The sequence below is a fragment of the Lutjanus erythropterus genome, chromosome 8 (genome assembly GCF_056507025.1).
Source record: "Lutjanus erythropterus isolate fLutEry1 chromosome 8, fLutEry1.hap2, whole genome shotgun sequence".
Lineage (NCBI taxonomy): Eukaryota > Metazoa > Chordata > Actinopteri > Lutjaniformes > Lutjanidae > Lutjanus > Lutjanus erythropterus.
The window spans coordinates 11,409,007-11,422,184 of record NC_139324.1 but is presented as its reverse complement, the minus strand read 5'-3'; the positions used below and the strand labels follow the sequence as shown (position 1 = coordinate 11,422,184).

Below are 13,178 nucleotides of genomic sequence, written 5' to 3'. Positions count from 1 at the left end.
TTGAAGCTGAAGAGTTCTTACCTGGGACTGGATGTCAGAGATTTTACTCCAAGAAAAATCAAACTCGCTCAATGGGACCTGGACAACAGAAACCATGTAAACAGAGGCAAATCCAATTTGAAGATATTAGCAGAAACAAAAATGTATCTAAATTAACTGTAAAATTGTGGAATTATGTAATTTTGTGATGATGTGAAACAGAAGGAAATCTGTAACAAACTATGGAAGAAAATTAAAAACAGAGTCTGAGATGGTTACCTTAGCCTGTTTCAGGAAGCGGAGGAAGCCAAGCTCCTCTGGTCGGAGGATGAGGAGCGCGTGGCCTCTCCCGTTGATGCCTCTGGCTGTCCTGCCCACCCTGTGGATGTACTCCTGTAGACAGAGAGGAAAGATTAATGTTTGAAATCTGTGACTGGACCTCAACCCAACATGTGACCTTCATGTGGTATCAAGTGACACCGATACTCAAGTCCCCATGAGTTGAGTCAATGACTGATCTTTCTTTCTTTCTTTCTTTTTTTAAATCAATGTTGTAGTTGTTTTGATACCTTGGGATCATCTGGGGGGTCGTACTGAACTATCCAGTCCACCTCAGGGATGTCCAGTCCTCGAGCTGCCACATCTGTACACAGCAGGATGCCTGAGTCTGCGTTGCAGAACTGGAAGAAGGTGGTGGTACGTTTGGTCTGCTTCTGCTTGCCCTGAGAAACAGAAGAAGAAACTTTTTTACCCCGACAGCTGGCTTTGTTGAAGAGACCTCTGAATGCCACGTATGACTTGATGATGCTGGGAGGTTAAGTGACACGGTGTCTTACATGGATGGCCATGACAGGCAGGTCGATGTAGTTGAGCAGCTCATAGTGGAATTTGACAGACATACAGGAGGAAAAGAAGACCATGAGCTTCTTCTTGCGGTTCTTCTTCAGGAAGGTGAAGAGCAACAGGAAGCGCTTCTCTGATGGGCACACCACATAACCCTGAAACACAACACACATCACATTACAGCGATGAATGAATCCCTTTCATGTGTAGTGGTCATTACAGTGGACAGCTGTTTTCTTCTATATGCATGCGTCTGGATTAGGGCTGCACAATTAATTGCAATATAATCTAAATGGCAATATGGCCAAGTGCAAAATCCAAATTACAGAACCAAATCACAGTTTTTTACAAAAGGAAAAGCGTATGACAAAACAAAAATCTTGTTCTCCACATGAAAGTAAGTTTGTTTGGTACAGACCTCAACAAATGTCAACACAATTATATTTAGATTTTTTAATCAGAAAAAATGAAAATAATAATCCAAAAATGATCATTCCCAGTTATCATATCTCATATAGCAATTTCAGTCAAATTAATTGCAGTATGTTTTTTGTTTTCCAAAATCATGCAGCCCTTGTTTTGATGAACAGTTTATGAGCCACCACAGTGGACACAAGTGCATCTTCCCACATACTGACACCTACTGGCCAACTGTTGTAAGTGCAACACAAATTTCTCAAAACTAAGATGCCTGACTGAAGGTAAGAAACTGAGAGCAGCTCAAGAATATCTTAGCAATCATTCTACGGTATACAGGCAACACCCATCCCAACCACAACCTGTTCACCCAGCTGCCATCAGGCGAGTCAAGTAAGTGCTGCTGTACCACCAGACTGAAGAGCAGCTTCATCCCGCAGCATGAGAGACTGCTCAGTTCATTCTCTGCACTAAATTAGTTTGCAGTTTTTGTAACAAAGACAATATTTTGTACAAATAAGATGCACGTTGTCCACTCGAGTCGATGTGTTAAAAAAATGTCCTTGAAAAATGCATTTTCAAAAAAACACAAACTTCATTTTTTTTTCCATGTCTAAAGAGGAATGAGAAAAAAAATCCTGACTGAGGTGGTGGTAATTCACATATGAAAAAAGAACAGATGACAACAGATTCAACAGAAATGCGGTGGACAGTACCTGCTCCAAGCCGTCAACGGTGGCGGTGTCCTTGTTGTCATCAACGCCGACATACAGGGGCTCTTTCTTCAGGGAGATACGAGCCAAGTCCTCCACCTTACGGGTCTGAGTGGCCGAGAACAGCATAGTCTGTCTCTTCTCTGGAGAAAACACAGGCACACACACATTCAACAGTGACGCAGAGTCAGAAAATAGGATGGGTCAGGAGGCTTGAGAGCTTGTCCAGCTGGATTGTGTTTTTTGTAGGTCAGGTATGAGACATAACCTATATTTTCTTGGTTTTAGTGGAGCTGGGCAATATATGGATATCATCATATGACTAAACATCTTAGATTGTGGATATCATTATATAGTAATATGGCATAAGTGTTGTCTTTTCCTGGTTTTAAAGGCTGCATTACAGTGAAATGACAGCTGTTCCAGCTGTTGTATCATTTGCCTTTACCCACTTATGCATTATATCCACATTACTGATGATTATTTATCAAAACTCTTAATATTCTGTTTAAGTACCAAAAGCCAGCCCTAAAATACTATCACAATATTGCTAAAGATTTTTGATAAAAAATATTCTGATATTTGATTTTGTTCATAGTGTACCAACTTGGGTTTGGGGACGTTTGGAACAGAAAGTCTGAGTTCTAATAAAAGATGTAAACAAAGTTGCATTATGGGAAAGATCTCGTGTTAGTGGGGTATTACAAGGACCAGCAGCATCAATCTGAACATCATGTAAAAAGGAAGTCTCTCTTACAAATCCCCTATCTATATGAAAGTACAAAACTAAACTCCTTAAACAAAACTACACAAAAACAATCTAGCCACAGGGCAGGAGAGTTCAGTGTCAGCAGATACGTACTTGGCAGCAGTTTAATGATCTGCTTCAGCTCCTCCTCGAAGCCCACTTCTAAGATACGGTCGGCCTCATCAATAATCAGACACTGCAGGTTCTTGAACATGAATCCAGGGGTATTCTGAAGACACACAAGTATTTTTAATACTCTTATTCAAGAATTAAAAACAAGCAGGAGCTGGAAAAAAACACCAAGTGTTTATAGCGCAAACAGATCACTGCTCACCTGGAGGTGGTCCAGCAGACGGCCGGGTGTGGCCACCAGGATGTTGACGCCGTTGGCCAGTTTTTGGGCCTCGGCTGAGCGGTTGCTGCCCCCCATGATCAGACCATATGTGTGCACATGGTGCGTCATCAGCTCCTTCAGCACACCGTAGGTCTGCATCGCCAACTCACGTGTGGGGGAAAGAATCACTACACCGGTGCCTGGGAAGAGGTGGAGGAACTTAGCTAAGAACTTTAACTCTACTTATATCACACACACTCTTAAATAAATGGTGCTATATAGAACCTTTTGGTACACACACAAAACTATTTTGGTAATTGATTGATGGTTGCAAATAATTTTTCCAGCTTCTCCAATGTTTCTCAGTCTCTAATAGCTAGATCCTTTTCTACACAACATTTGCTATAACCAATATGCTAGACCTATATTAAGTTGCATTTTGTATGTTTAAACAGTGTTAGCATGATAACTTTGAGTAACATTACACATCCAGCTAACGTTGGGGGAAAAAAGTTGGTAACCTGAGCAAAAAGCCCAAGAGCATCGGCTTTGCTAACTTAAATGGTAAATGGACTGTATTTATATGGTGCTCTTCTAGTCCTACGACCACTCAAACCACTTCACATCACCCTTTCTCACATATTCATGCTGTAAGATGCCTCTGCTACAAAACATTAACATGCACTCACACATGTGAGTGATTGTTATGCTGTCTGGGGAAATCTGAGGCTCTCTATCCTGCCCAAGGATACTTTGATGTGCAGAATCAGTGAATCCAACCTGTGATCTTCCAGTTAGGGCACTGAGCCACAGCCGCTCACCAGTAAGGCTAATATTAGCTATCAGGGGACAACCCACATGGCATCCATCTTCACTAGTTAAGAGATGTATTAGCTAACATTAACGTTTCCCAAGCTACCCTACTTTTTAATTTAAATATATAAATTTTTTTCTAAACTGTAAAAAATCATACACTTGGAGCCATTTTTTCATTTCCAAAATTACCAACTAATGTTTGGTGACCAGCCTCATTCATTTAAGTTCAAGGTTGATGCTAGTAAGTTTAACTACTTTTCAAGCTAACTGGTAGCCTAACTGACATTTAACTGATGTCTGACATGTTACAGAATTTGATTCATGCTTGTATCATATGTAAAAACGCTGAAGCTGATGAAACAGAGCTCATTAAAAGTGCAAGAGACCTGTCTAAATAAGAGAAGCCTTTTTGTGGTAAAATGTTTTTTGATTCAGGGGACAGAACCCCGGGATTCCTTATTGAACATTTTTCCACTACATTTTTAAGAGTGCAGTTTGATGCATTAGGTTAAAGCTATAAGTTGCCCTGTGCCTCAGCAGGGCTGAAACCAGGAGGTGGAGGAGAAAGGAGACATGAAGAGGAGCATTACCGTTCCTGGGCATGAACCTGAGTTTGTAGATGAGTTCTATAGATGGGATGAGGAAGGCCAGAGTTTTACCACTGCCTGTCTTAGCAGCAGCCAGAACATCCCTGCAGAGAAACACAGCAAGCAGAAAGAGGCTTAACTATCTATAAACTACATGATTCTACTCTGAAGTTTTAACAACATTACTGAGTAGCTTGAAGGGTCACAAAAAGACTTGAAACCCAGTTGGACATGATGGTTCATCAGTTTCACAGTTACAACCAACCCAGTAGGGTGTGAGACTTACCTCCCCTCCAGCAGGGGGCGAATGCTTTTGTGCTGGATCTCAGTCATGTGTTCAAAGCCCATTTCCTTCACTCCTTTCAGCGTATTCTCACTCACAAGCCCAGCGAGGGAAGCAAACGATGTGTCCTCAAATGCTCCTGAAACATCAGGTAACAGGTAATGATTAGTGCCAGACTTTCGCATAAGCAGATTCCATTTAAGGAAAGGCTAAGATGAAGCATGAGAAACAGAATGCAAGGACAAAAAAGCTTATTTTTCTAGTACTACAGCAGCATTGTCCCTGCAGTTACACTTGTCAGAAGAAGCACTGGAGGCTCCTCCCAAAGACAACCGCAAGAATTTATGTATGCCTCATTCGACACCCGTTGCATGATGGAAACACTGAACGGGCAACACATAAAGGCAACATAGCTAAAATTTTGTCCAGTGAGACCAGCAGCCCTTTTTTTTTTGGCACAAATGTTTCTCCACCGTAGTACTTCCATATTCCTATGTATAGTCTGCTGGTGCTGCACTGTATCAGCTGTTAAAGTGGTGTATTCAAGAGACACCAAATACAAGAAAATAAGACAAGTGACTTTAACAGCAACAGCTGTCCACTGTAGAGACAAGAGGGAAACCTTTATGAACCAGAGTAGGGCTGTGTGATGTGGTAAACAAGGTCATACTGCAATTATTTTGACTGAAATTGCGATACGCTTAGTGGAAATGATCATTTTTACATTGCAATTTCATTTTTACTGAAAAGATATCACGATGACGTGACATTTGCTGAGGCCAACAGACAGAGAAGGGAAACTTCTGTGGAAACTAGAGGCCAACCTGGGGGACAATAAAGAGCACAAACTACCTCCTGGTGCACAACTGTCAGCTCCTGCCCACAGACAGCGCCTCACATACAGTCTGCAGCTCCAACCACCTAAAACTCCCTGTCACAATGAATGATGATATCCTGCGCAGTCTTCAATTTTCAAAGATAAATTTGAAAAAAAAAAACTGTCCCAAATGGGGCCTGATGACGATTTTTCTTCAAAGTAAGTTTTTGGGTCTCACTTCATTTTATTGATAATGATTAGATAAGGATAGTTTCATAGATTGTGTCTACTTTATATGATGAAATACTGAATAAAGCTCAGTTTGATTTCAACCTGATCTCACAAGTTTCTGGCCCAAACAGCTGATCTGCAGCATGATACAGTGCACAGCAGAAGCAGAAGCTCTTAAGCGTAGTAATACAGAAATACTGTGGTTGAGAAAATGTTAGTCATCACTGCTCAAGATCCCACCAGGTTCACACTTGTCCCCATACCTGTTAATCCAGAAGGTAATTCAGGTTGGTCTTCTTCTTCATCATCATCTCCCACCTTGGTTTTGTCCTCTTCATCTCCCTCCTCGTCCTCCTCCTCCTCATCATCTTCATCTCCCTCCTCTTCTTCTTCACCTGACTCCTCCTCTGGTTTGTCAGTAGCCTGTTCTCCATCTTTATCTGCTGCTACCTTTTCCTCCTCTTCTTCCTCCTCTTCTTCTTCCACTGATTTGGTCTTCTTCTCAGCTGGAATGAACATTTTACCATGTTAGTTAGCTTACACCAAAAAACTGTAATGTGTCAATTTCAGTTTGGGGAACTCCTCAATCTGTCACTGTACCTGGTGATTCAGCAGCATCGGCAAGTTTCCTTTTCTTCTTTGTCTTCTTCTTCACAGGAGGAGTTTCCTCTACTGTGGTCTCCTCCATTGGTACCGTGGTCTGCTTGTTCTGTTTTTTCTTGAGCTTGCCATCTGTCTTACAAGCTGCTGCTGGCTCCTCAGAACACTCCTCTTCCAGTCCATTTGAGTTTACTGTCAAACACAGCAAAAGAAGACATTTAACTCATCAGCCAGAAAATGTGAGTAAAACTGTACATCATTATGTTCTTCATGATTATCCATCAAGAAAGTTTGGACTGCAACCACCTTTTATTTTCATTTATCGACTAATCTCCCAATTATTTTCACAATTAATTTTTTAGTCTATAAAAAGGCAAAAAAAAAACTGTGAAAAATGCTAATCACAATATCCCAGAGCCCAAAGTGACGTCTTCAAATTGTCCAACCAACAATCCAAATCTCAAACACTCTTCATTTACTGTAATATATAACACAAGAAAGCTGCAAATGATCACATTTAAGAAGCTGGAACCAGCAAAGGTTGACATTTAAATTTAAAAAATGACAAATGACCAATCAATGATCAAAATAGCTGGAAAATAAAATTCTCTTGATCACTTATCGATTTTTCGATTAACCACAGCAGCTCCACAAGGAATTTTGAAATGTTCATATTTATGAGAGTCAATATAACGTTGATACCTTTGTGTTTTACAGTATTAAAAAACATCACGCAGATGTTTTATGTTTCATACATTTCACATTGAATGCCTTTAAACTACCTCGACACTTTTTATGCATTGTTTTATACATCCTACACACACATTATACTTGTGGTATGTGGACACTGCTTACATTTTACACACTACACATTTCATATTTTATTTTAGATCCATGCACCAGTTCTCACAAAGTGTTAGTACATTTCTTAGATTTTTTTTCATTGTATTGGGTAACTATTCATTGTTTACCGACCTACCTGTCTTGAAAAAGAACTGTGGACATCTGAAAGTTATAGCTGTAGCTAGCTAAATGTTAGCAAGAGGCTTGAAAATTACAGTAATCTGTGACACATTGCGGTGACATACAAAAAAAACTTGCCTGATTATAGACATGGAGGTTAAACATACAGCGTTATGTCTGTCAGTGAAATCACACATTTAACATTTTATACCTCTCGATTAGAAATCATGCCGTGAGGAGCTAACGCAGCTAGCTTCGTTAGCAAGTGAAGTTTGTCACCGCTTCACAAACACGGAAAACGAACAACAACGAGCAGATACTTCGTTGTTTAAGCACATACCGGTCTCCTCGTCCTCCGTCCGTTTCTGAAGGAGTTTTCGCTCTTTATTCTTTTCACTTCTTTTCTGAATTTTCTTCCGGAGAAGCTTCATCTGTAGGTCCGCCATGGTAACAGTGTACAGCACACGTGTGTATGTGAGTCGTGTTCAAGACCCTTCGGGGTATCAGTCTGCGCTGCCTGAGTGAAAATGCTAAGGACCTCGCAGCTCTGCACAAGTTATACACAGGCATACAAAGTTCATGGGGAAATAGAGATAAATAATAGATAACAGAAATAAAATATGTTGTTATTCTTGCATCCAGTGTTGTTACAGTGATGTAGTTGGTGTTAATGAAGAACCACAGGCTATTTCAGCCTGGATTTCTAGTCTCCACCTCTGGGTAGTGAGGGTGTACGCCAGATGAGTATTTCTGTCACCTAACACAACAAAGTTGTGGTCAACAAAGTAACAGCTACAGGCAAAGGTGGTGATACATGGCAACACTGGCGTGGGAGTCAGGTCAGTATGGTGCTCACAAAAACAAAGACTGGATTAGAAAACACCAGGACTGGAGTGAATCTTTAAAACAACAACAGAGGCAGAAAGAATTTGTTCCAAAAACAAGTGAGAATGAAAAATGGATCTAAACAAATTGTGTCAAACCATTAATTTATTGAAAGTAGAAAAAATAAAAAACAGACTCATCTGGCCTCTGTACTGACTGTTGGTCTTTATTTAGATCAGGGCTGCCCAAAGTGGAGCACTTGGACCAAAACTGGCCCACCATGATGTATGATTTGGTCCACCAGATATTTCTAGCTTAAAAAAAAAGATATTAATTGTATTTATCCCTAATTATTAATTATTTTTTCATAATCTGAGCAGTTGAGTAGAGTGACTCTTTGCACAGAAAGATCTTAGTGTCATTTTGGATCTTTTTTTCATATTTCATAAATCATTCATCATCTTATTTCTGCCACTGAAATAAAAAAATATCCCCAAGGTAAGTCATAATTATGAGATAAAAAAGTTGAAATTATGAGATATAAAGTCTTAATAATGAGATAAAGAGTCATAATTCTGAGATTAAAAAGTCAAAATTATGAGATAAAAAGTCGAAATAATGAGATAAAAAGTCATAATAATGAGATAAAAAAAAGTCGAAATTATGAGATAAAAAAAAAGTCATTTTAACCTGATAAAATGCTGTTACAACATCAGCCTACATCTGAACAAATTTGTTCACTGAACTATTTGTTCAGATGTAGGTTGAAAAAGAGACAATATTGATTAGTAAGGAAGTATTTCTCCAAAGTCATACACACATAGACACCCCACTGACTGCTTCAGCTTGTTTGGATAAAAAGCACTTTAAGGTTACTCATTTTAATGAGTGGTGTTGCTTTCAAGGGTCGATGATCTACATGGAGTTTTTTTTTCTACTTTCCTCCGTGTGAACACTTCAAACTGTAGCTGGTGACATGGCAGTAATGTCTGCATTTAGTCTGTCTGTAGTCTGTAGTCTGAGAACCTTGTAACCTTGATATCACACACAGACACACACACACACAGGAGGGGAGGAGCAACACTAACCAGGTGATTCAGGTAGTCTGCCTGAGAACAGGGAGGGAACCTGAAAGTGAAAGTGTTCAGTCAGAATGTTCAGCCTCCATTTTGTGTGGATAGATCAGAGCAGGAGGAGGAGAACTGAAGGCAGGGTGAGTGTTAATACAACATTTTAATGATTTTATTGTTAAAGTGTGTGAGTCAGTTTTCTTCCTGTGGACTGTAGAGGAAAGAAATGTTAGAATGAAGTCAACAGTTCAAAAAATTCACATTAAACCTGCTGTAACAAACACAGATTTAAAGAAAACTGAACTGTTTTATTATACTGTACATTGTATGTACGTGTGTGTGTGTGACTCTTGAACAAACTTATTTTTCCTGTTCCTTCAGTTAGTGTTCCCGTTTCTCCTCTCAGAACTGAATTCAGATCAGAAAATGAGTGTTCACGTGGAGGAAGAGGAGGACAGAACAGAGTCTCCAGAGTCCAGCTGTCTGTCTCTGAAGAGTGACCGGTCCAAACATTTTTCTCTAAACTTCAGTAATGAACCTGGACCCTCAGACACAAAGTAAGTACAGTAAGTAAGTAGGATTAAGATATTGTATGCAGCTCCTGTGACATCTGTAAGAACCAACAATAACTACTCCGATTATTTTCCACTCAGTAGAGGGACGAAGCAGGGATGTCCTGTCTCTCTGTCCACTGCTATTTACAGCTGCCATTGAACCTTTTGCCATTGCACTAAGGTCAAATAAGGAAGTAGCAGGCATCATGAGGGGAGGCGTTGAACAAAAGTTTACTTTATATATCAGATCCAGATAAGGCTGGACTACAGGCAAAACCTTAACAAAAGTGAACTCATGCCAGTCAACACCTCAACTAAGAACTTCCCCCTAGAGCAGGTACCCTTTAAGTTTGCACAGAACAGATTTACTAATCTGGGTGTTTATGTGACAGAAAAAGTAATCTAAGAACAATTTTCCTCCCTTGCTTAGCAGAATGAATCGAGATTTCCAACACTGGGCCCTCCTTCCTCTCTCATTGGCTGGTCATATAAATTGCATCAAGGTGAACCTTCTCCCCAGATTTCTTTACCTTTTTCAATCCGTCCCTATTTTTATGCCTAATATTTTTTTTGGAAACTAGACAGCAGCATGTCTCAGTTCATCTCGGATAAGAAGAAGCCAAGAGATTTTGCAAAAACCTAAGTGTCTGGGTGGTATGGCACTCCCCTCTACTATTAGCTCACCAGCATCCACTCAATTTTGTACTGGGTTAAATCAAAATCTCTAGACCCAGCTCCTGCTTGGCTTCATATAGAATCTGTTTCCTCTGCTCCATCTTCCTTAGCTGCCTTGTTATGCTTGTCATTCACAGATAGAATCCCCACACAGAACAAGAACATTGTTGTGTCTAACAGTATTAAAATTTGGAAGCAACTTATCTGCCACTATGGCCTCCAGCAACTTCCCCTTACGACCCCCCTCCATGCTAATCCACTTTTTCCACCATCCTTGCAGGACAATGCGTTCCAATTGTGGCTAAATCAGGGCAATGCTTCTGTTAAAGACCTGTAGATAGAAAACATATTTGCCTCTTTTGAGCAACTTATCAACAGATTTGGCATCCCTAGAGCTCACCATTTGAGACGCCTTCAGGTCAGGGACTTTATATGAAGGTGTTACCCCGGTTTCCTACCCATGCTGCCTGCATCTCCTATAGACTCTTTATTAGAGTCCGACCCATGTCTCAAAGGTAATATTTCAACATTGTACAGGAACCTGTTTGAGCTGCAGTCCTCCACAACCACTGTTTAAGATCTGTTTGGTCTCAGGATATAGGCAAGAACTTAGATGACCTAACTATGCACGCATATTATAAAACCCCTGAACACACTTACTTCCTGTGCCCATGCTGTGGGCATGTCTGCATTTTTTTCAGGACTACATGTCTTTAAAATATGATGGAAATTACTTTTGAATCTGTATTTAATAACAAAGTTTCTAAATGTACCTAGTAGTCAAATCTGTGACACAAATAGAAATAATTTGTGTCGTCTTCTTCTTAGTATCTGTGACAGCTGTCAATCAGCTAGAAAAGTTGTAATCTAATCTAAGAGGACTAATGCAAACTGTTAAAACTCCTGATTATCAACAGCAGCAGCAGTTTGCGTATTCAGAGCTTCATAAATGACGTTGATCAGAGGATTCATCAAGGATTCATGTGATGTGAATAAAAACATGTTGGTGTTTGCAGAGTTCCGTCCAACAGACAGAGAGCAGAGTCTCCGGTGTCCAGCTGTCTGTCTCTGAAGAGTGACTGGTCCAAAGGTCATCCTCCAGACTTCAGTAATGAACCTGGACCCTCAGACTCAAAGTAAGAGACTGTTTTTACTGTAAACTGACGTGATAGAAGATGATTCATTAATGATCAGATAAAATGCTAAAAGATTTATATTCATGATGCAGAACTATTAGTGCAGACAAACTAAGATGGATCATATTTTATTTCTTTAACAAAACACCTGAGAACCTCCATTTCATAATTTAAGCTTGAATAAATTATTCATATATCTTTGCTCTAATGGTGAAGTTACTGTAAAGATTCAAAATCTGAAAGAATAATCTTCAAATGGTTACAGATTCATCCATATGGCCATCTGTGTCTGACCCCAGCGGGTCTGATTGTAGAGATCTTCTGTGCTGCAGCTGGGTTGAAGACCTGTGTGAAGCATCCACGTTTTAGAATTTGTTGCTTCTTTGCAGCAGCATCCATATTTGATGCATCCTCTGTTGTCATAGCGACAGCTTTGTGTATCAGAATCAGATTTATTGGCCAATCGTCAACACATACAAGAAATTTGACTCTTTCTCTCAGTGAACTTACACACTAACAGACATACAGCAGAACAAGAACAACAAAGTTTAACAAAGTCAAATCCAATTGGTTTTATTTATTCATCCCTACAACATCAATCAAAAAAGCTTCACAGTGTATACAGCAAACGATATCCTCTGTCCTTAAGGGGCCGATCACACAGAGACGCACCACTAGAAACACAATTCGGCAGCAAAAACACTGATTTCCTAGAGTGCGACTCATCACATTGTGTATCCTCAACTTTTCAGTCCAAAGCTCACAGTCAAGGCCAAAACGCACTGCAGGCTTCATTTGACGCTCATCAAAAGATGTCTTTTTTTTTCTTTTTTCTTTTACCTGGTTTCAGGTGGAGCTAAAGCTCCATCAGCACTCGGTCCTCACATCCATGCCTTTTTTATTCCATTTAATTCTCCCCAGACACCAGCTGCAGCTGCAGAAAAAAAGCACTGGTCCTCATTTGACGCTCGAAAATTGAAAGTGCGAGCTCTCTTCACTGCTGTAGCGGTTTTGCAATTTACAGACGGTCCCTATCCACTCATCTCACAGCCGGTTGCTCATAGACACCAGTGTTATTTCTGCAGCTTGAAAGACAGCTACTTTTGATAAAACTGGGCTTGTAGCACATTGTCTACCTTACAACGATGGGAAAGAGGCCTCGTTTATGTTTTGACAACGTATCACTAATGAGTAATTGATGCCGGAAGTCCGAATCTGTGAATATCTTTCCAACTTTACCAAACTTGATTAAACGCAAAATTTAATTTAGACTAGTCGACTAGTCTAGCCCTAAGAAAACATTCAGAAAGCAGTTAAAATTGAGCAGAATTTATTAATTTCTAATATTAAACACTATCCCAAAAAATGCTGTGTATTAAGAGCCATTTGAAGCCGTTAATCACAGTCTACAATCGCCAAATTGTACTCTAAATGCTGCTGAAATGCGCGCTACTTTGTGCTGTGCAATACAAGCCTTACACATGAATGTACAAAACATGACAACAACTCAATAAACACTTCACCTTTTCAGACTGAAGAGGGTCACAGTGTCTGCAGGTAAAGGATCCAGAGCTAATGTTAGCTGCC

The 13,178-nt window shown here is 40.0% G+C and overlaps 1 protein-coding gene across 2 annotated transcripts in view; it reads right to left on the bottom strand.

The window, feature by feature from the left end:
- The window catches only part of ddx18 (DEAD (Asp-Glu-Ala-Asp) box polypeptide 18), a 45,219-nt gene that overhangs the window by 1,587 nt on the left and 30,454 nt on the right, over window positions 1–13,178 (bottom strand). The window contains exons 1-12 of one of the 2 annotated variants that reach the window (XM_084724518.1): window positions 7,672–7,829; window positions 6,369–6,560; window positions 6,032–6,274; window positions 4,724–4,859; window positions 4,441–4,541; window positions 3,035–3,234; window positions 2,815–2,929; window positions 1,956–2,095; window positions 816–977; window positions 549–701; window positions 259–372; window positions 22–78 (exon numbers count right to left, since the gene is read on the bottom strand). In XM_084724518.1, coding sequence (XP_084580644.1) covers window positions 22–78; window positions 259–372; window positions 549–701; window positions 816–977; window positions 1,956–2,095; window positions 2,815–2,929; window positions 3,035–3,234; window positions 4,441–4,541; window positions 4,724–4,859; window positions 6,032–6,274; window positions 6,369–6,560; window positions 7,672–7,777 — 1,719 coding nt within the window. In that variant the 5' untranslated portion in view covers window positions 7,778–7,829. Of the gene's footprint in view, window positions 1–21; window positions 79–258; window positions 373–548; window positions 702–815; window positions 978–1,955; window positions 2,096–2,814; window positions 2,930–3,034; window positions 3,235–4,440; window positions 4,542–4,723; window positions 4,860–6,031; window positions 6,275–6,368; window positions 6,561–7,671; window positions 7,830–13,178 lie in introns of those variants that run through there. The other variant, XM_084724520.1, reaches the window with a different exon arrangement.